The sequence below is a fragment of the Calliphora vicina genome, chromosome 2, assembly GCF_958450345.1.
Source record: "Calliphora vicina chromosome 2, idCalVici1.1, whole genome shotgun sequence".
NCBI lineage: Eukaryota > Metazoa > Arthropoda > Insecta > Diptera > Calliphoridae > Calliphora > Calliphora vicina.
In genome coordinates this window covers 53,036,727-53,052,612 of record NC_088781.1, presented here as the reverse complement: position 1 = coordinate 53,052,612, position 15,886 = coordinate 53,036,727, and the positions used below count along the sequence as shown (strand labels likewise).

Here is a 15,886-nt window from a genome sequence, read left to right as displayed (position 1 = left end):
AAATGGTATATTTCTTTCCTAAATTGAATGTATAATGTGAGCGTAAAAGGGGTCTAAAGAAATCGACTTGCCTATTAATATTATGATATTAACTTAGATTATAGTGGAGTTGAATGTGATGGATAATGCGATTTTGAAACGGGCATCGAAAGTTATATTGTGGATGACATTTATAATGATTACATTGAAATAGATGAAGGCCATGATCTTAAAATATATTGTTACGTTTTAAGCTTTTCAAAACGTTTGATTTATTTCCTTTAAATAAACCGGATACTTTTGATTGCAAATAAAAGCCGTTTAGTAGTTTGAAAATTGTAACAACTCTTTATTTATTTAAAATGTACAACAACAGAATTAAATAGTCACTCAGTGTTTTTTTATACACGTTTATAAATTCGCAGAAATAAAGACACACTTTATAATGTACACGAATTTACTTGAAAAACACAGCACACTTTAAGGCACTCAGTTAATGTTTATTCGAAAAGCGTCTCTGATAAAAACTCACTCACGACTGCAACCTCTGCCACTATTTATAACACTGCATAACCATCTAGAAACCTCTATTTCTACAATGTTCTTTAACTGAATATTCGAATTCGAATACAGCGTTGCCAACTTACGATCAATGGTCAACTGAAAGCTTTTATTTAATAATGCCCACAGATATGTTACAGTTTGCTATTACAGCACTGTTATTTGAAAGCATTATGCTACTTTTAAATCAGCCCTTAAAATCGTTATATTTGAATTCAAGTACAATTTCGTAACAATATAAGTGATGTTATTAACCACGTACGTAAGTGTTGCAAAATATTTAATAAATCGAATGATAAACACAAATATTGCAAACTAACGTAACAAGAAAAGCATAGTCTTATACATGATTTTGAACATATTTGTCTATCATGGTAATAAACTTTTTGCGTATTTGTAAATGCGTCAATCATGCACTGCCTGACTTCAAATTAGCCACGTTCACTGACAATGATATCAAACTTTGGACAGAAATAGTGAATAATTAATTTACTAAAGAATTAGTTACTCAATTTAAAACCCGAATTAATGAACGACATAAAAAAGTTTTTAATACGTTTATATTTTAATACGTTTTGTAGATTGTTCGGGAGTTAATCTGATCAGAATATTTCTGTTGAAAATTTAATGATGGACTTTGTTTTCGAATGTTTTTAACATTATCAATACTTAAATTGGTTACTTTAACGTTATTTTTTGTTTTTCTTTAACAACAAAATATTAAAAAACCGACATCAAAACTTCATTCTTTACTTTTTTATAAAAATTTTAATTATTCGAATAATTCGATTAATTTTAAACGTGTGATCGAATTATTCGAACAAGTTAAAATCTCTTATTCGAATTATTCGTTTTATTCGAGCAAGAGAAAAATCGAATAATTCTATTACCAACACAAGCGTTAAGCTTGAAAAAGACTTTAGAATATATTGAAAAAGGCTATCGTAACAATTGTAGAAAAATCGAAACGGAACCCTCGTGAAAATATTACATATGCATGATTACTATAAGCGTATTGAAAAAGATAAGTCTTTCTCAATATTTTCTTTTCAATACTTTAGAAACAGTTGTGTATAATAAGAGTTTCTAAAGCATTGTTAAAAACTGCTTGTGAATTAACATTTTATTAACATTATTATAAATGAAATTAAGAAAAGCTTAAAAACCACTATTTATATAAGCTTATTCTCAAATTGTATTGTAGTTTGATTACCAAATGGTATGTTGGGTTATTAATGAAAGCTTTTCAAAAATAAGTTGTATTTATCAGAAAAATAAAGAACTTTTATCTCCAAAAGATAAAACTTTTTTATTGAAAGATTTTTAAAACTTACAAAAAAGCTTTTTTTAAAAAACTTATTCCAAATATTTTTTACGAAAACGCTTTTATAGTTTTTATAGTTTATTGATGAAAAGCTTTTCTTGAAAAAGAGCTTTTTATAAAAAAAACTTTTTTCCAAAAAAGTTTTTTTCTCCAATATGTTTTTAGTAAAAACTTTTATCAATATTTTTTCCTAATAAACTTAAAAAACTTTTGTTTTCAAAGAATTAAGAAAGCTATTTAAAAAAAGTGAGAAAATCAGATAAAAGCTTTTTTTTACGAAAAACATAATAAAATATTTTTTCAACAATTATGCTTTTTCAATTATTTCTTACCAAATCGCAGTTTCTAAATCTTTTAATTTTGACAACTTTTTTCCAAAGAGAAATTAAGTGCAAAAAGCTTTTATAATAAAAATGTTTCTTCAAAAAGCTTAATTTTTTTAAAAAAAATTGGTTTTTCCAGTAATTCATGAAAAGCTTTTCTACAAAAAATTGTATTTCTCCAAAAATTAAGAACTTTTTTTCACAAAATTTTTGTTGATCTTAGTTAAACACCTTATTAAAATAAATTCCTTCTTTTTCCATTTTAGCTAATTGGAGTATAACAAATATGCGTCCAGCACCACCCCTACGACCCAATCTTTTGAATTCAAATACTACCGGTGGCGGTGGCAGTAGTGGGAGTCGTAGTGATGGTGGTGGTGTGGCCAGTTTGAATTCCTTATCCAGTTATTGTAGTGGTCGTAAAAATCAACCAACTTTTGAAGAAGATGCCTTAGTGTTGCGTGTTTTTGAAGCCTACTGTGCTGCCTACCAAAATAACACACGTAACACCATACATTCGGGTAAGTCAAATTTAATGAATTTTCTTTTTTTCAAATATTATTGTTTCAAATCGATATATCCCTCATATTACACTTCATTAACCATATAACGCATAATAGTGGTTATTATTTTTATATATATTTTTTTTTGGAACTAAACAACAGCTTGAAACCACCATGCTTTTTAACTTTTTTATTTATTGATATTTTCTGGTTTATATGTTATTTTTTATTTTTTTAATTTTAAATGTATGTATATTTATTATGAATTATATAAAAAAAGAGCTTTTTTAACCGACAAAAGGGATTACAGAACATTCCAAAGCTCTGCTGGGTTTATTTATTATTTCTTTATATAGTTAAACAAACATAAAAATCATTTGCTTTTCAGATTAATATAATAAAAAAAAAACAAACAAAACACCTCATAACTTGCTGCATTCACCAAAAATATAAAAAACCACACTTTTTTTTTATTATTAAATGTCATTTATTTTAATATAATTTTTTGCCAATTTTTAAAATAATTTATTTCATTACACAGTGGGGAACATTGAAATATTAATGCTAAACTTGTGGACAGATCGTTACAATTTGTAGCGATCAGTTTATTCCTTTATTTTTCAATCGTCCTCACTATGTTTTAGTGTGAAAAAAGTTATTTTCAAATCATAACTACAGATTTCGTGGACTTTATATTTGAAATCTGTATTGTGAAATTATTTGAAAACACTTTTTATTTTTAGTTGTTTTTGTGTGTTTTGGGAAACCATTTTAAGTTTTATTATTTTTTAATATAAAAAAATTACCATTTTAGCTATAATTTGCCTACATGATTTCATTTGTAACAGGTTAATTTGTTTTTATAATAAATATTTATATTTTTGAAATTATCTTTAAACTGTAACGGTTTGTAAGGGCGTTAAAAGAAGTAATTTTTGCTACTTACACTTTAATCCAGGTTTAGGTTGTTTTTTAGGCTAAGAATTTTAATTTAATTTGTTGTTTTTTTTTAATTCAAAAATAAATGTAAATATTTTTAAGCTCACATAATTTAAACTCATCTGCAGATGAGAAAACCATCCACTTTCACTTAGTTATCGATATTAATTTTAACAATTATTAATTAATGTAACCGTTTAATTTAGTTTTGTATTTTTATTTTATATAATTGAAATTTGTTTTCCTGCCGGACAAGCACAATTCAAGTTTTCTTTTCTTTTTTTTTCGTTGGGTTTTGTTTAATGATAACAGCTTTTCTCTTTACTTTTGCGGCGAATTCATTATATTTGAGACTCTCTCTTTAGGCTAAACGTTGTTTTTTTTAGACAGTATACCATTTAATTAAATCCAAGGAAAAATATTTGATTCAGCATTTTAGAAAGTGTCAGTTTGAAGTTTTCAACTTGATATATTTACATATCTTTTCAGTATTCCCTTATTTATTGGGAAATAGATTGTAATTTCTAAACTGATAGTATATAAAGATTGAGTTTAGGTTTTGAATTTGGACTTTAAACAATAAGAGGTGGCGAAGCCTCTAGGAAAACTAAAAATGATGCCAAATTTTTGTCCTCGATCCGATTTGTATATAAAGGGTCTTTCTTTAAGCGCTTCCTATCTTTTAATTTTAATAAAACAAAGTGTGTGCGAGATATCATCGATTTTTATTCGTTTGAAAGGCCTATTGATGACATGTATGGAATATGTCATTGTGGAAATGTCTGCCTCAGCTTCGCTGGATGGCGCTCGATCGAATGGGTTATGTTAGCTTTCTTTTTGATACAAAAATTTTATCATTTGCTCATGTTGTTAAACGCTAAATCTGAATAAGTGACAGCCAATTCGATAGATGTATCATCAACAATATGACCGCTATCAGCTGCCGAGGAAGGTAGGAAGTCCCTATTGGAAGAGCCTTTTCAAAAAATTAAAAGCTGTTTTCTATGTCCCAAATGCAAATGGAATTTATAGCCCCGACCTTGGTAACGTTAATAGATCGATCCAAAACTCTTAAAAATTCCATAGAATTTATAATTTATTTTTTTCCAAATACATGCTCCCAAAAGCTCCCAATTATTGTTTTGTACTGCAAATGAAAATGTTGAAATGATCGCAATACCCAATATATACTAGGTTACTTGCAGCTCACTTGGGTCCATCCAAAACTGATCCCATCGTGGATATTTATACTTCATGGATATTTATACGTGATCCAAGGGGATTGTTTGATGAAGGAGTGGATGCGTCTTGGATTCATCCTTAATAACTCAAGTTTTTCAGATCAGTGCACTGGCAAAATAGGTGGGACACAGTCTTCTCCTCTTCTTCGTTTTGGCAGCATCAACAGTAATCGTTAAATCGTAGGCCCAATCATCTAGCATGTGTTCCGCTAATGCAGTGTCCTGTTCTCGGCGGAATTCCATAAATAGGTTTGTCCAGCCGGTATCGTAGACGGGCCAGGTAGAATCTGCTGTATAATGATGTTACATTTTGCAAACGGAAATACCAGAAAAGGGATCAATTTCCTCCTCAGCCATCATAGCCCTCCCTTTTGTCCAATTCATTTGTTATACAATTACCCTGAATTCCATCGTGTCCAGTGTTATCCTAAAATGTATCTCATTTAGGGATAACCAGCATTCTCCGGTTAACCTAGATGTCGTGAAGACACCCGATATTCCGTTAACGGCAGCCTTGCTGTCAGTAAATAAATAAAGAAAACACCGCCGACTCTATTACCCCTTTTTGAGCCGTCAGTATGACGTTGACTTACATATATATCTAGATATTCGGTAATACCTCAGCCAATTGGTTGTACGTTTTGAGGCAGTAATTTCCGCCTGAAGAGCAGTGCAGAAGTTTTGTCCCATAATTCTTAATAAAGAAAACTCCGTCGACTCTATTACCCCTTTTTGAGCCGTCGGTATGACGTTGACTTATTACGTCGTCAGGGGGAACTGTCCGCGCAGCCATATATCCCTGTTTAAAATTATAATATGGAATTGCATGTCAAAAAATGGTTTTGCGATGCACCCATAGTAATTCAGTATATTAGAGTGATAAGGTCCTTGCTGGTCCACGAGCATCCAGCATTCAGTCTCACAGCAGAGTTGAGAGCCATTTGTATCACCATCAAATCAACCGGTAACCACCTTCATATAATAAAATGGCTTTAACAACTGCTTTGAAGATCCAATTTATACCCTTCGGCCTAATACACCAGTTATTACAAATTGCCCTCTTGCAAGAGTGTTTGCCAAGTAGGCCTTGTTAATCCTGTTCTGAATGTTCAGGTTCCAGGATAATCTTTTATCTAGAATGATGCCAAGGCACATTGCATTATCCCTGATAGTTAGGTTAAGTCAAACGGGAGTGACACACTTAGGTACTCCATGCTTCTCGTTGTGATACCTGGGTAAAAATGCTGCAGGAGGAAAATAATTCCAGCCATCTGACGTCTGTCCCCAATAGATATGTCACGTCGTTCAGGAACAATTCGCCCAGACTTTCCAATATTTGGTTACCCAGGGTCGGGTAGTGGCAGAGGAGGTGTTTCAATTAAAGAATCCACCCTGAACCCATCGTTTGCGGTATATGAACCAATTGGTCAACTTTATCCTCCAAGAGTAAGGCTCCTTTTTTGGCCAATGAATCGGCAATGTAATTCCCAGGTACATTTTGGTGACCTGGTATCCAGAAGAGTTCAACTGAAGAATGTCATATCTTCTCGTTCAGAGATGCCCGGCATTTTAGAAGCAGATTAGATGTCGTGTAGACTATCAGTGTAAATCGGAATATCCACACCGTATACTCGGTAAAACCTCAGCTACCCCTGACAAAGATCTCAGGCGGAACATCACTACACTGGTTCGGTAGTCTAAACTACACACGCGTATCAGTTTATGCGATATAAAACAAACCGCATTTGTAAATGAGAAACTAAAATTTAATTCGAAAATGCAAAACTCATCAGAGGATCATTCATAGAAACATAAGTCCGTGACTTTTTGAATGAAGCACAGGTTTATACACAGGTGGATACAAGTTTTGTATCCCTTCCAAAAAAATATGATTTGTCGAGGTCATCAAAATAGATATTTGATGAGCGATTCACCCCGAGCAACCCACTGTTTTAATTGCTATTTGGTCTCTGGTGTGTTGTGGTGCAAAACTCGTCCATGTTTCGGTTGAACAACGCCAAATACTCCTATAAAATTGTCACACGAACGCAATCGATTGTCTCATACCCAAGAAACCACTGAGCCATATGAGATTCCTATGGCTTTCACAATCTCTCGCACTCTCAATCACCGATCGGCCAACACCATAGCGTGAATTTTTTCAATTCTTTCGGGGGTAGAGATCTGAACTGGGCGTCCAGAACGTTCTTCCGTGCTTGTACGGCCACAACGAAATTCAGTAAACCAATTTTTTACCATTGAAATTGATGTTGCAGAGTTCCCATAGTATTTATCAAATTTAGCCTTTATTTGAGCACACGAAATGCATTTTCTTTCATTTCTCCTCAAACTGACAGATGCCTGTCAGTTTGAGGAGTCAACTGACAGATGCCTGTTGACAGGAGTAGTGTTGTGTTGTCCTTTCAGTTCTCTGTATTTCTCTTTGCTCGAAATAAATAGAACTTTTTTTGATCCAAGAATATGAATACCAGTCCGAACAATGTTATATTCTATACAATTTTAAGGCCTTTTCACATTTATAGCTCCATTCTAACAAATTTTCTGATAATCTTTCTCCGATATTTAGCATTTTGCGCCATTTTTCTGATTATTGGCAAGAGAAAGAACCACTTGATTTCCAGGGGTCTCCAAGACACCAGATATTCATTGCTTTAGATATTTTTTCCAACGTTTAGTAATCTTTTGCATCGCCATCGGATATTTTGGGTTGGACTCTGATATAGATTTTTATTTATTTCCCAGAAATATCTCGAATTTGTTGTTGTAGATATGACAGTCCTAGACCGAAGTACCTAAGGTCTTTCCGGTGGGTAGTCGAGGTTGTCAGAACTGAGGTCAGGATGTATTGCTCCTCGGCATTAAACTTCTAGCGTTTCCTACTTATACTCAGCAAGTGTTGATGGTCTCCAAGACACCATAAGGGTCTCTGTTGAGGTTATCCAAGACACCAGACATCCATTGGTTTAGATATTTTTTCCAATGTTTAGTAATCTTTTGCATCGCCATCGGATATTATGGGTTGGACTCTGATATAGATTTTTATTTATTTCCCAGAAATATCTCGAATTTGTTTTTATGTGCAGTTTCGTCAATTTCTTGTTGCATTTAAAATATGCCCTTCGTAGGTGGTAGTAAAATTTAAATTCTGTAAGTTAGAGTAGGACTTAACTTATTTCTATTTTGATCCCTTTCCAGAGCTTAGAGTAGGTACTATTTTAAATCGGACTCAAAGTTAATATTAATTTATCCCATGCGCTTTTTAAATGTCTTATGTTCTTGTCTACTTTGTTTTGATTTGATATTTTGATGTTTTATTGCTGTTATCTGTTATCAAATCAACGCCCCCGCCCACACCACAATCACCCATTTGAATTTGTGTTGTCTCGTTAAATGTTTTTGTTATTTTTGTTGTTCCATGTATTCATAGTTTTATTTCTATCATTGTTTTTCTCTTTATCTTTCTCTTTTTTCGTCCCTCCAAAAAATGAAAAACCAAAAAAAAAAAAAAAAATCCAAAATTATTCTTCCAAAAACAAACCGAAACAAAATTCTTCTAATATATAGCCTTGCAACCATGGACACCTTGTTTGCCAATACGTGGTGGCAAATTGAAAACCAGTAAACATTTTTCAACATCAAATCCACATCTTCCATTTCTGTGCAATACAGGAGTACAATTTCCTGGCGCAAACAATGTAAATAATAAACAAAACTCAACCAGTAGTCTTAACTCATCGTACATCTGGCGTGAAGCAAGTCCCAACAATTTCAATCTGTACTCATCATCCATATCGTCTTTAAATGCCACAGGTTATCGCTATTCTCTGACGGGTTCAACTGGTGCAGGAGCAGCAGCAGTTGGTGGAGGGGCAACTGTAGCAGGTGCAGCTGGTAACAATGCCAATATGTCGCCAGGTGGCAGTGGCTTAGATTATAGAGCTCTGTCAGAGGAGAGAGCCACTAGAAAGTCATTGAATCGTTTAAAGAGTGGTTTTGGTTCTGGTTACGATAATATTTTCATGACACCTCTGTTGCCACGTAAAAACAAGGGCTCTCCCAAGATTGTAAAGAATTCCTATCAACGACCTCCCACCCCGGTCAGAAATTTATCCGAAGATAGACAATCATCTACAAGTAGTGTGAACCGACAGCTGCCTAATCATCCGGGTCTCTATGATAGACGTTTAAATCGTTCCTTTGAAACTAGCACTTCACATCGTTATGCTGGCTATGGCGGTGGTTACATGATGGGCTACGGCCTCAAAACTACTTCACTAAGGCGCAGTACACCACAACTGCCGGCGGATGGTGTGGACAGTGATGATCCCGATTGTCATCAGCTGGGCCAAAAAGGCTGCACCGAAGCGTTACTGAGAAATGGTCATGGCTCGACTGCTGGCCCCAGAACGAGCACTTGTGCGGGTGGAAATGGCGATGGTGATTCTCAAGGACATGCGGGCAATTGGTGTTGTGGTAATTTTGTGATGAAACAATGGCGTAAAATCAATAATTACTGATTAACGCCCAATGAAACACTGAAAGTCATGAAACAAGAATGACTTTCAGAGCCTGTGTGCTTCATCATAAACATCATCATCATTATTTTTACAATAATATAACGATCATCACCAGCTTCATTATCATGCATACATACAAATACAATAATTATTTTAAATTGATAAAAAATAGAATAGAAAATCTATTTTAAAACACCAGTGATCAAACAAACAAATAACAAAAAAAAAGCTGTTAAAACGCTGATACAATCAAAATTTGTTGAAAAACAAAAAAAAAATATCGTTTTTAGTTTTTTTTTATCTGCAACTTGTTTAAGTATAACGAAAAAGAAAATAACTAACGCATATTTTTACTTATTTTAACTTTCATCTAATCAATATCTTTTAAGCTTATCATTTATTTTAATTACAGTTGTTAGGGAAAATGAACGTATACTTTGAGACAAAGTTTTATTGGCTTTATTCCAATGTGTTTTAGAGAAAGAATTGTTACAGTTTATGTTTTATGAAATAATTTACTAAAGAGTTGAATGTGTATTATATCCGAATATTCATTTATATTAGGTGCAGACTTTTGTCACTCTTGAATCAATCATTTTTTGATAAAATCTGCATTATTTACAAAGGTTATAGTGAAAAAGATCGATATAAAATTAAAATGTTATTAAAGAACAGATGAAAATAGAGATCGACTACTTAAATTTCATTAATGTCGTTAATGGAAAGACTCTGCCTATGAATTAGATTAGGTATGGGTCTGAACAACTTTGACTTATCTGTTGTTTTTCGGTTCATTATGTGTTCACATCGGGTCAGACTGAGCTTTTTTTGCAGCTTTTAACCTTTTTGTTGATCGCATCAGTTAGATCCTAAAGGACATTCAGATTAAAACTATTGGACTTTAGGATCTTTTCGGTGATTTCGGTCACTGTTTTAATTTTACCCTTTCCTTCTCGGATGCATATAATTCACAGCATTTCTCTATCATATGCTTGTGTATCCCAAGCGATTCACTACTTATATATTTTTTGAAGTGAAATATTTATAAATATTTAAATTTTGGACTTACGACATATATAAAAAAATTTTTTTTGGTACACTTTCATCCTATGACACATGCGGGCTTTTGTTCTATTTTAACAAGCTCCACTGGTATGAATTGAGAGCTGTGATCTGGTTCAAAGCCATATTTCACTATAGTGAAGATACCACATCATAGTGAAGATACCACAAGAAATAGAAATTTCATCTTTGGCTTGAAGTTGCGAAATATATGTCAACACAAGGATTTCGTCATCCGTTATGCAGCTCAATTTAAATTTTAGAGTTCAGTGGATAGGTTAGGGTAGTAGGTTTCATGGGCAGCCACTCGTCAAGCAGCTCACTTGGGTCCATTAAAAACTGATCCTATTGTGATATCCAAGGGGTAAACAGCAGGTATTTATAATACTACCGTTGTCACCGAGTTAAACCAACCAGATTCCCAGATTAAGGAGTATATTCGTCTAAGATTCATCCTTGATAGTTCATCCAAGCATGATATGAATGTGATTCCGAAGATGCGTTCCCTCAGGTTTGTCAGAGCCGGACAATGGCAGAAAAGTTGAGACACAGTCTCCTTCTCTTCTTCATTATGACATCTTGTACAGTCGTCGTTGTACCGTAGGCCCAGTATTCTAGCATGTGTCCCAATTATATAGTTTCCTGTAATAAAAGAGACAATTAGTCTTATTTGCTGCTGGCATTATATACGGGCCAGGTTGCCTCGTTGTAGTACAGGAAGGTTCATTGGTCCACCTGTTTTGTGCAGTCTCATATAATTTCTACTGTACAGCCATATTTCATTTAACAAGGGAAATACCAGAAAAGGTGTCGATCGCCTCCTCATTCATCATCGCAACCCTTTTGGTCAATTCCTCTGCTTTACAAATACCCTGATTTTCATCGAGTCCAGGGACCCATATAAGTGTTATCCTAGAATGTCTCGCTATCTCATTTAACGATACCCGGCATTCCTCGGTTAACCTAGATGTCTTGCTATCAGTAAATATACACATATCACCAGATATTCAATAATACCTCAGCCTAAAGTAGGAGTTTATCCCAAAGTTCTCCATATAGAAACCTCCACCGACCCTATTGCCCCTTTTAGAGCCGTCCGTATATACCCTTATGTCATCGTCAGGGGGGAAGAGTCCGTGATGCCATAAATCCCTGTTCGGGATTATAATATGGAAATGCCTATCGATAAAATGTTTTGCGATGCAGTAACCGAAATTACTTTGTATATGCCCATAGTAATTCAGTATTTTAGAATGCCCAAAGTCCTTACCAGACCACAAACAGCCAGCATTCAGTCTCACAGTATAGTTGAGAGCCATATTAATACCACAACATCATCAGCATTCGCGACTGTTCCTTCTGCTATCCATTTTGAGCAGTTGGGTATTAAAAGTCATATTCCACAGAAGTGGTGATAGTACACCTCCATGCGATGTTCCACGATTGACCAGTTTAGAGGCACTAATGCCACCTAACGTAGCACATATGACTCTATAACCGAGTATCGGCGTATACATAGATCAATCCCAAGTTCATCCATAGCAGATAGGATAGCATCGGGCCTGACATTTATTAAAAGCTCCTTCAATATCGTGGAAGGCAACAAGTGAATACTCCTTATGTGATAGCGACTCTTCAATGGAGCCAACTAACGAGTAAAGACCTGTTTATATAATTTTGTTCAATTCCGAATGATGTACCATTAAAATCGATAATTTCTTTCGAAGTTCACGGTCCGGGTTTTGAAGGAAAGGGCGACTATTTTCTTCTGAGTGCTTTAGAAATTCCGACTGAAAGCTGAACGTCCGTTTACTTACCAATCTATTTCCAAATAGGTTTTTTTTTTAGTTGCGATGTTATCAAAAGTGTTTTATATGGCTTTCATATACAAATTTAACTTAAATTGGAAAATGGCTGTTGAGATTTTCAGTTATTGGAGCCTTTATAACGGACGATTAATATAAATGTAGCCTATATTGCTTAATTGTGAGCATGTAAGGCCAAGAATATATGTTGTCTGCCCTCAGTTTAGTCGGGGCCATATCATTCTGTTAATCGTCATAATAAAAGTTACTAATTAGCTGCTTGCAATTAGATAATGGAATCCCGAAGAGGTTGTCTAAAACTCTGTCAGGCATCATGGCACCTTTTTTCGTTAAATCATCAGGAACACACTTGCACAAAATATCTCCGTGTCCACGTACCCACATGAGTATGTCTGTTGAATGTATCTCCATCCTATTTTAGGATGCCCGGCATTCATGGACTATGTTCGATGTTGTATACACACCTGTCAGAGATTTTATTGCGGTTTGACTATCAGTATATATACGAATATCTCGGTCTGATATCTTGTTATAACTGAACCAGTTAGCCGCTATTTTAATAGCCGATATTTCAGCTTGAATAATGCGACATTCATTTGGAATTTTAGAAGATAACATAATTCCTTATTTCTGAATGTAGACACCTTCGCTAACTCGATCTCCCTTTCTAAAACTTTTCGTATAGCCTGAGAGACTCGTTGTGTCATGTGAAGGTCCATCCATTAATTACATGTTGTATGGAATTGAGAAAACGAAGTTCCTCGATAGGAAGGGCCTGTAAGTGCAATAATCAATAATATCTGGAAGATTCTATATACCTCCGATTATACTGACGTGACCGTATGATCCATGTTTCCATACACCAATCGCAAAGAGCAACTTTGTTGCAGTCGTTCTTAGGGCTCCTGTTATCAGGATTGCCATTCTCCTCGATTAGTTCTTTGCACCATACGTGATCTATTTGAACGACTTTTAAATAATGCGTTATCTGAAGTTACGATAAAATGCAATTGGAATTTATATGAAGGCATTGCTCAGGTTCTGGCTAATTTTGTAATAACTTTTCACTGACTACTACATACCGAATGTAGTACTTAGAAATAGTTGTATAATGACTGCTAATTTTTAGTCATTTGCTTGAGCACATTTTGTTTTTTACTCATAACGGCTTCTGTGATACCTCAAAAAAGTTACACATACGAGTGTTGTTTTTGTTTTCACATAGTTTTTTCTATTAATACATTCTCACCACTTAGGTTTCTGACAACTGAGTTAGGTATTTGACAGCAGAGTTTCAGCTCTATGTCTATTCTCTATGTACCTAACTATCAATGAGTTATTAAAGTCATTATGTGTAACTAGTTTTTATACTCGACACCACCATAGTGGCGAGGGTATATTGGGTTAGTGCTGATGTTTGTAACGTGCAATGTTTGTGCTGATGTTTGTAACGTGCAAATATAGTCCCAATACCCACCTTAAAGTATACCAATCTGTTCAGGACCACTTTCTGAGTCGATTAATGGACCCCATTATTTCCCCTAGCCCCCATACGATTGCCCTATCTGAAAATAGTTAAGATCTCATAAATCTTCAAATTATATTGATATCCAAACCAAATTCAGCAAAAATAAGTTTTATATAAGTCTAACTTGCCTCACCAAATTTTGTGATGAGCGGTCCACAATTAGTCATAGCTGCATATAGGCCCACTTCCGAAAATTACTTTAACTAGCATAAATCTCTTAAAAATTTTGGTATTCGAGTAAAATTCAATACAAATAATTTATTTGTATATAAAAGTCATGTCACTGAATTTTATAACGATCGGTCCATAATTAGTCATGGCTCCCATATAAAGCCCACTTCCGAAAATCATTTTAATGAGTGTAGATTTCTTAAAAAAGTTGTTATTCAAATAAAATTGAACACAAAAAGGTTTTATATATACTCAAGTCATGTCACCTTATTTAATAGCGACTGGTCCATAATTAGAGTGGGGTAGGGTACCATATGGTCGGGCTTGACCGACTATACTTTCTTACTTGTTTTTGATATGGCTTCAATTATATCATCTATCATATATTATAGTTGAAATAATGAGTTGAAATACTATTGTGCTCGGTCACTCTGTATAATTGAAAACTATTGTTCGTGATATAATTTAATTTTTAGGAGAAGAATATTTCATGACTCTGTCAGAAATCCAAACTGCTTAGTTTCAAAGTATACGTTCTATTTTATAAGTGTCTGAAAATCATGGAAAAACTGTTTTATTATACCTACCATCAAAAAAGATCAATCAATGTACACCATTAACTTTGACAAATGTTGCCCGATTTTCGTCTTACTTTACACTATAATTTCATAGTATTTAAAACTAATTTGTACTACTTTTTAGTTCTACGATCAATATTTCGATATGTTTCAATATCGAAATATCGATCAATATTTCGATATGTTACAATATCGAAATATTGATCGTAGAACTAAAAAGTAGAACAAATTAGTTTTAAATACTATGAAATTATAGTGTAAAGTATGACGAAAATCGGGCAACATACGGCACAGACGAATATAACACTCTCTTACTTGTTTTTTTCAATTAATTCTCTTTTAATACCAACAAAATTTATAGACTTACATAGAAGTTTCTTTGAAAACTTCTTGCAATTAAGACTTAAAAACATTAATATCAATTTTAATTTGAGTGATTTTTTCTTCTACTTTAAAAAGATGTTGGAAGAAAACAAAAAAAAAATTAAAAAACCGTCCGTTTTTTATATAAAATAAATGAGAACTAATTAATCTATGAAAAAAACTAGAATTTGCTTCAAATTTATATTGAAATATTTGCCATATTTATCATGATATTTTAGTTTTTTGCTAAGACTTAAGGTTTATTTATTAGTTTTTCTATAATTAAACAAAGAAGCTTTAATAAATCAGTTTTAGTTTTTCTGTTTTTTTTTTTTTAAATTATATTTAAGTATGTAAGTAAGTATTTAAGTGTAGATTAAATATAAATTTCGAGTAAATTTAAAGACAACGATCATTATTATTATAATTATAAATGAGTAGATTATTGTAGAATATTGTGTAGCAGATTTATTATTATGTCTATGAAAAGTTTGCAAAATATTTTATATTTTTTTTATAAGAAATAACAACTAAATATGTATGTAATTAAGAATTTTAAGTGTTTAGAAAATAGTTTTAAATTATGTAGATGATAGACATATATTGTTTAATTTTTGAGAAGCTTTAGCAGTTATAGAGGCACTTAGTTTTATAGAATACACCATTTCCCAGGCAATTGTATTTTCTTATTTTATTTAAATAAGTTTTTATATTTGAATAATATTGAATACTATACAGCAAGACATTTGGCCAAATGTATGAGGGGGAAGTCAGATTTTTCGAACAAAATAATGCTCTGGAAATGGTGTATAATTCAAAGTACATATGAATACTAGTCTTGAAATAGATGTGCAAATATTAGAGAACAAAACTTTCATTATAAAATCTTTCATATTAAGTTTAGTAATTGATATTAATCAAAATTAGCACTTATATTTTTGAATTTTATA

The 15,886-nt window shown here is 33.1% G+C and overlaps 1 protein-coding gene across 2 annotated transcripts in view; it reads left to right on the top strand.

The window, feature by feature from the left end:
• Positions 1-15,886, top strand: part of LOC135949853 (uncharacterized) — a 70,011-nt gene that overhangs the window by 41,820 nt on the left and 12,305 nt on the right. For both annotated transcript variants that reach the window (XM_065499300.1, XM_065499301.1), the window contains exons 8-9: positions 2,454-2,708; positions 8,456-9,364. In XM_065499300.1, the coding sequence (XP_065355372.1) occupies positions 2,454-2,708; positions 8,456-9,364 (1,164 nt within the window). The remainder of the gene's footprint in view (positions 1-2,453; positions 2,709-8,455; positions 9,365-15,886) is intronic.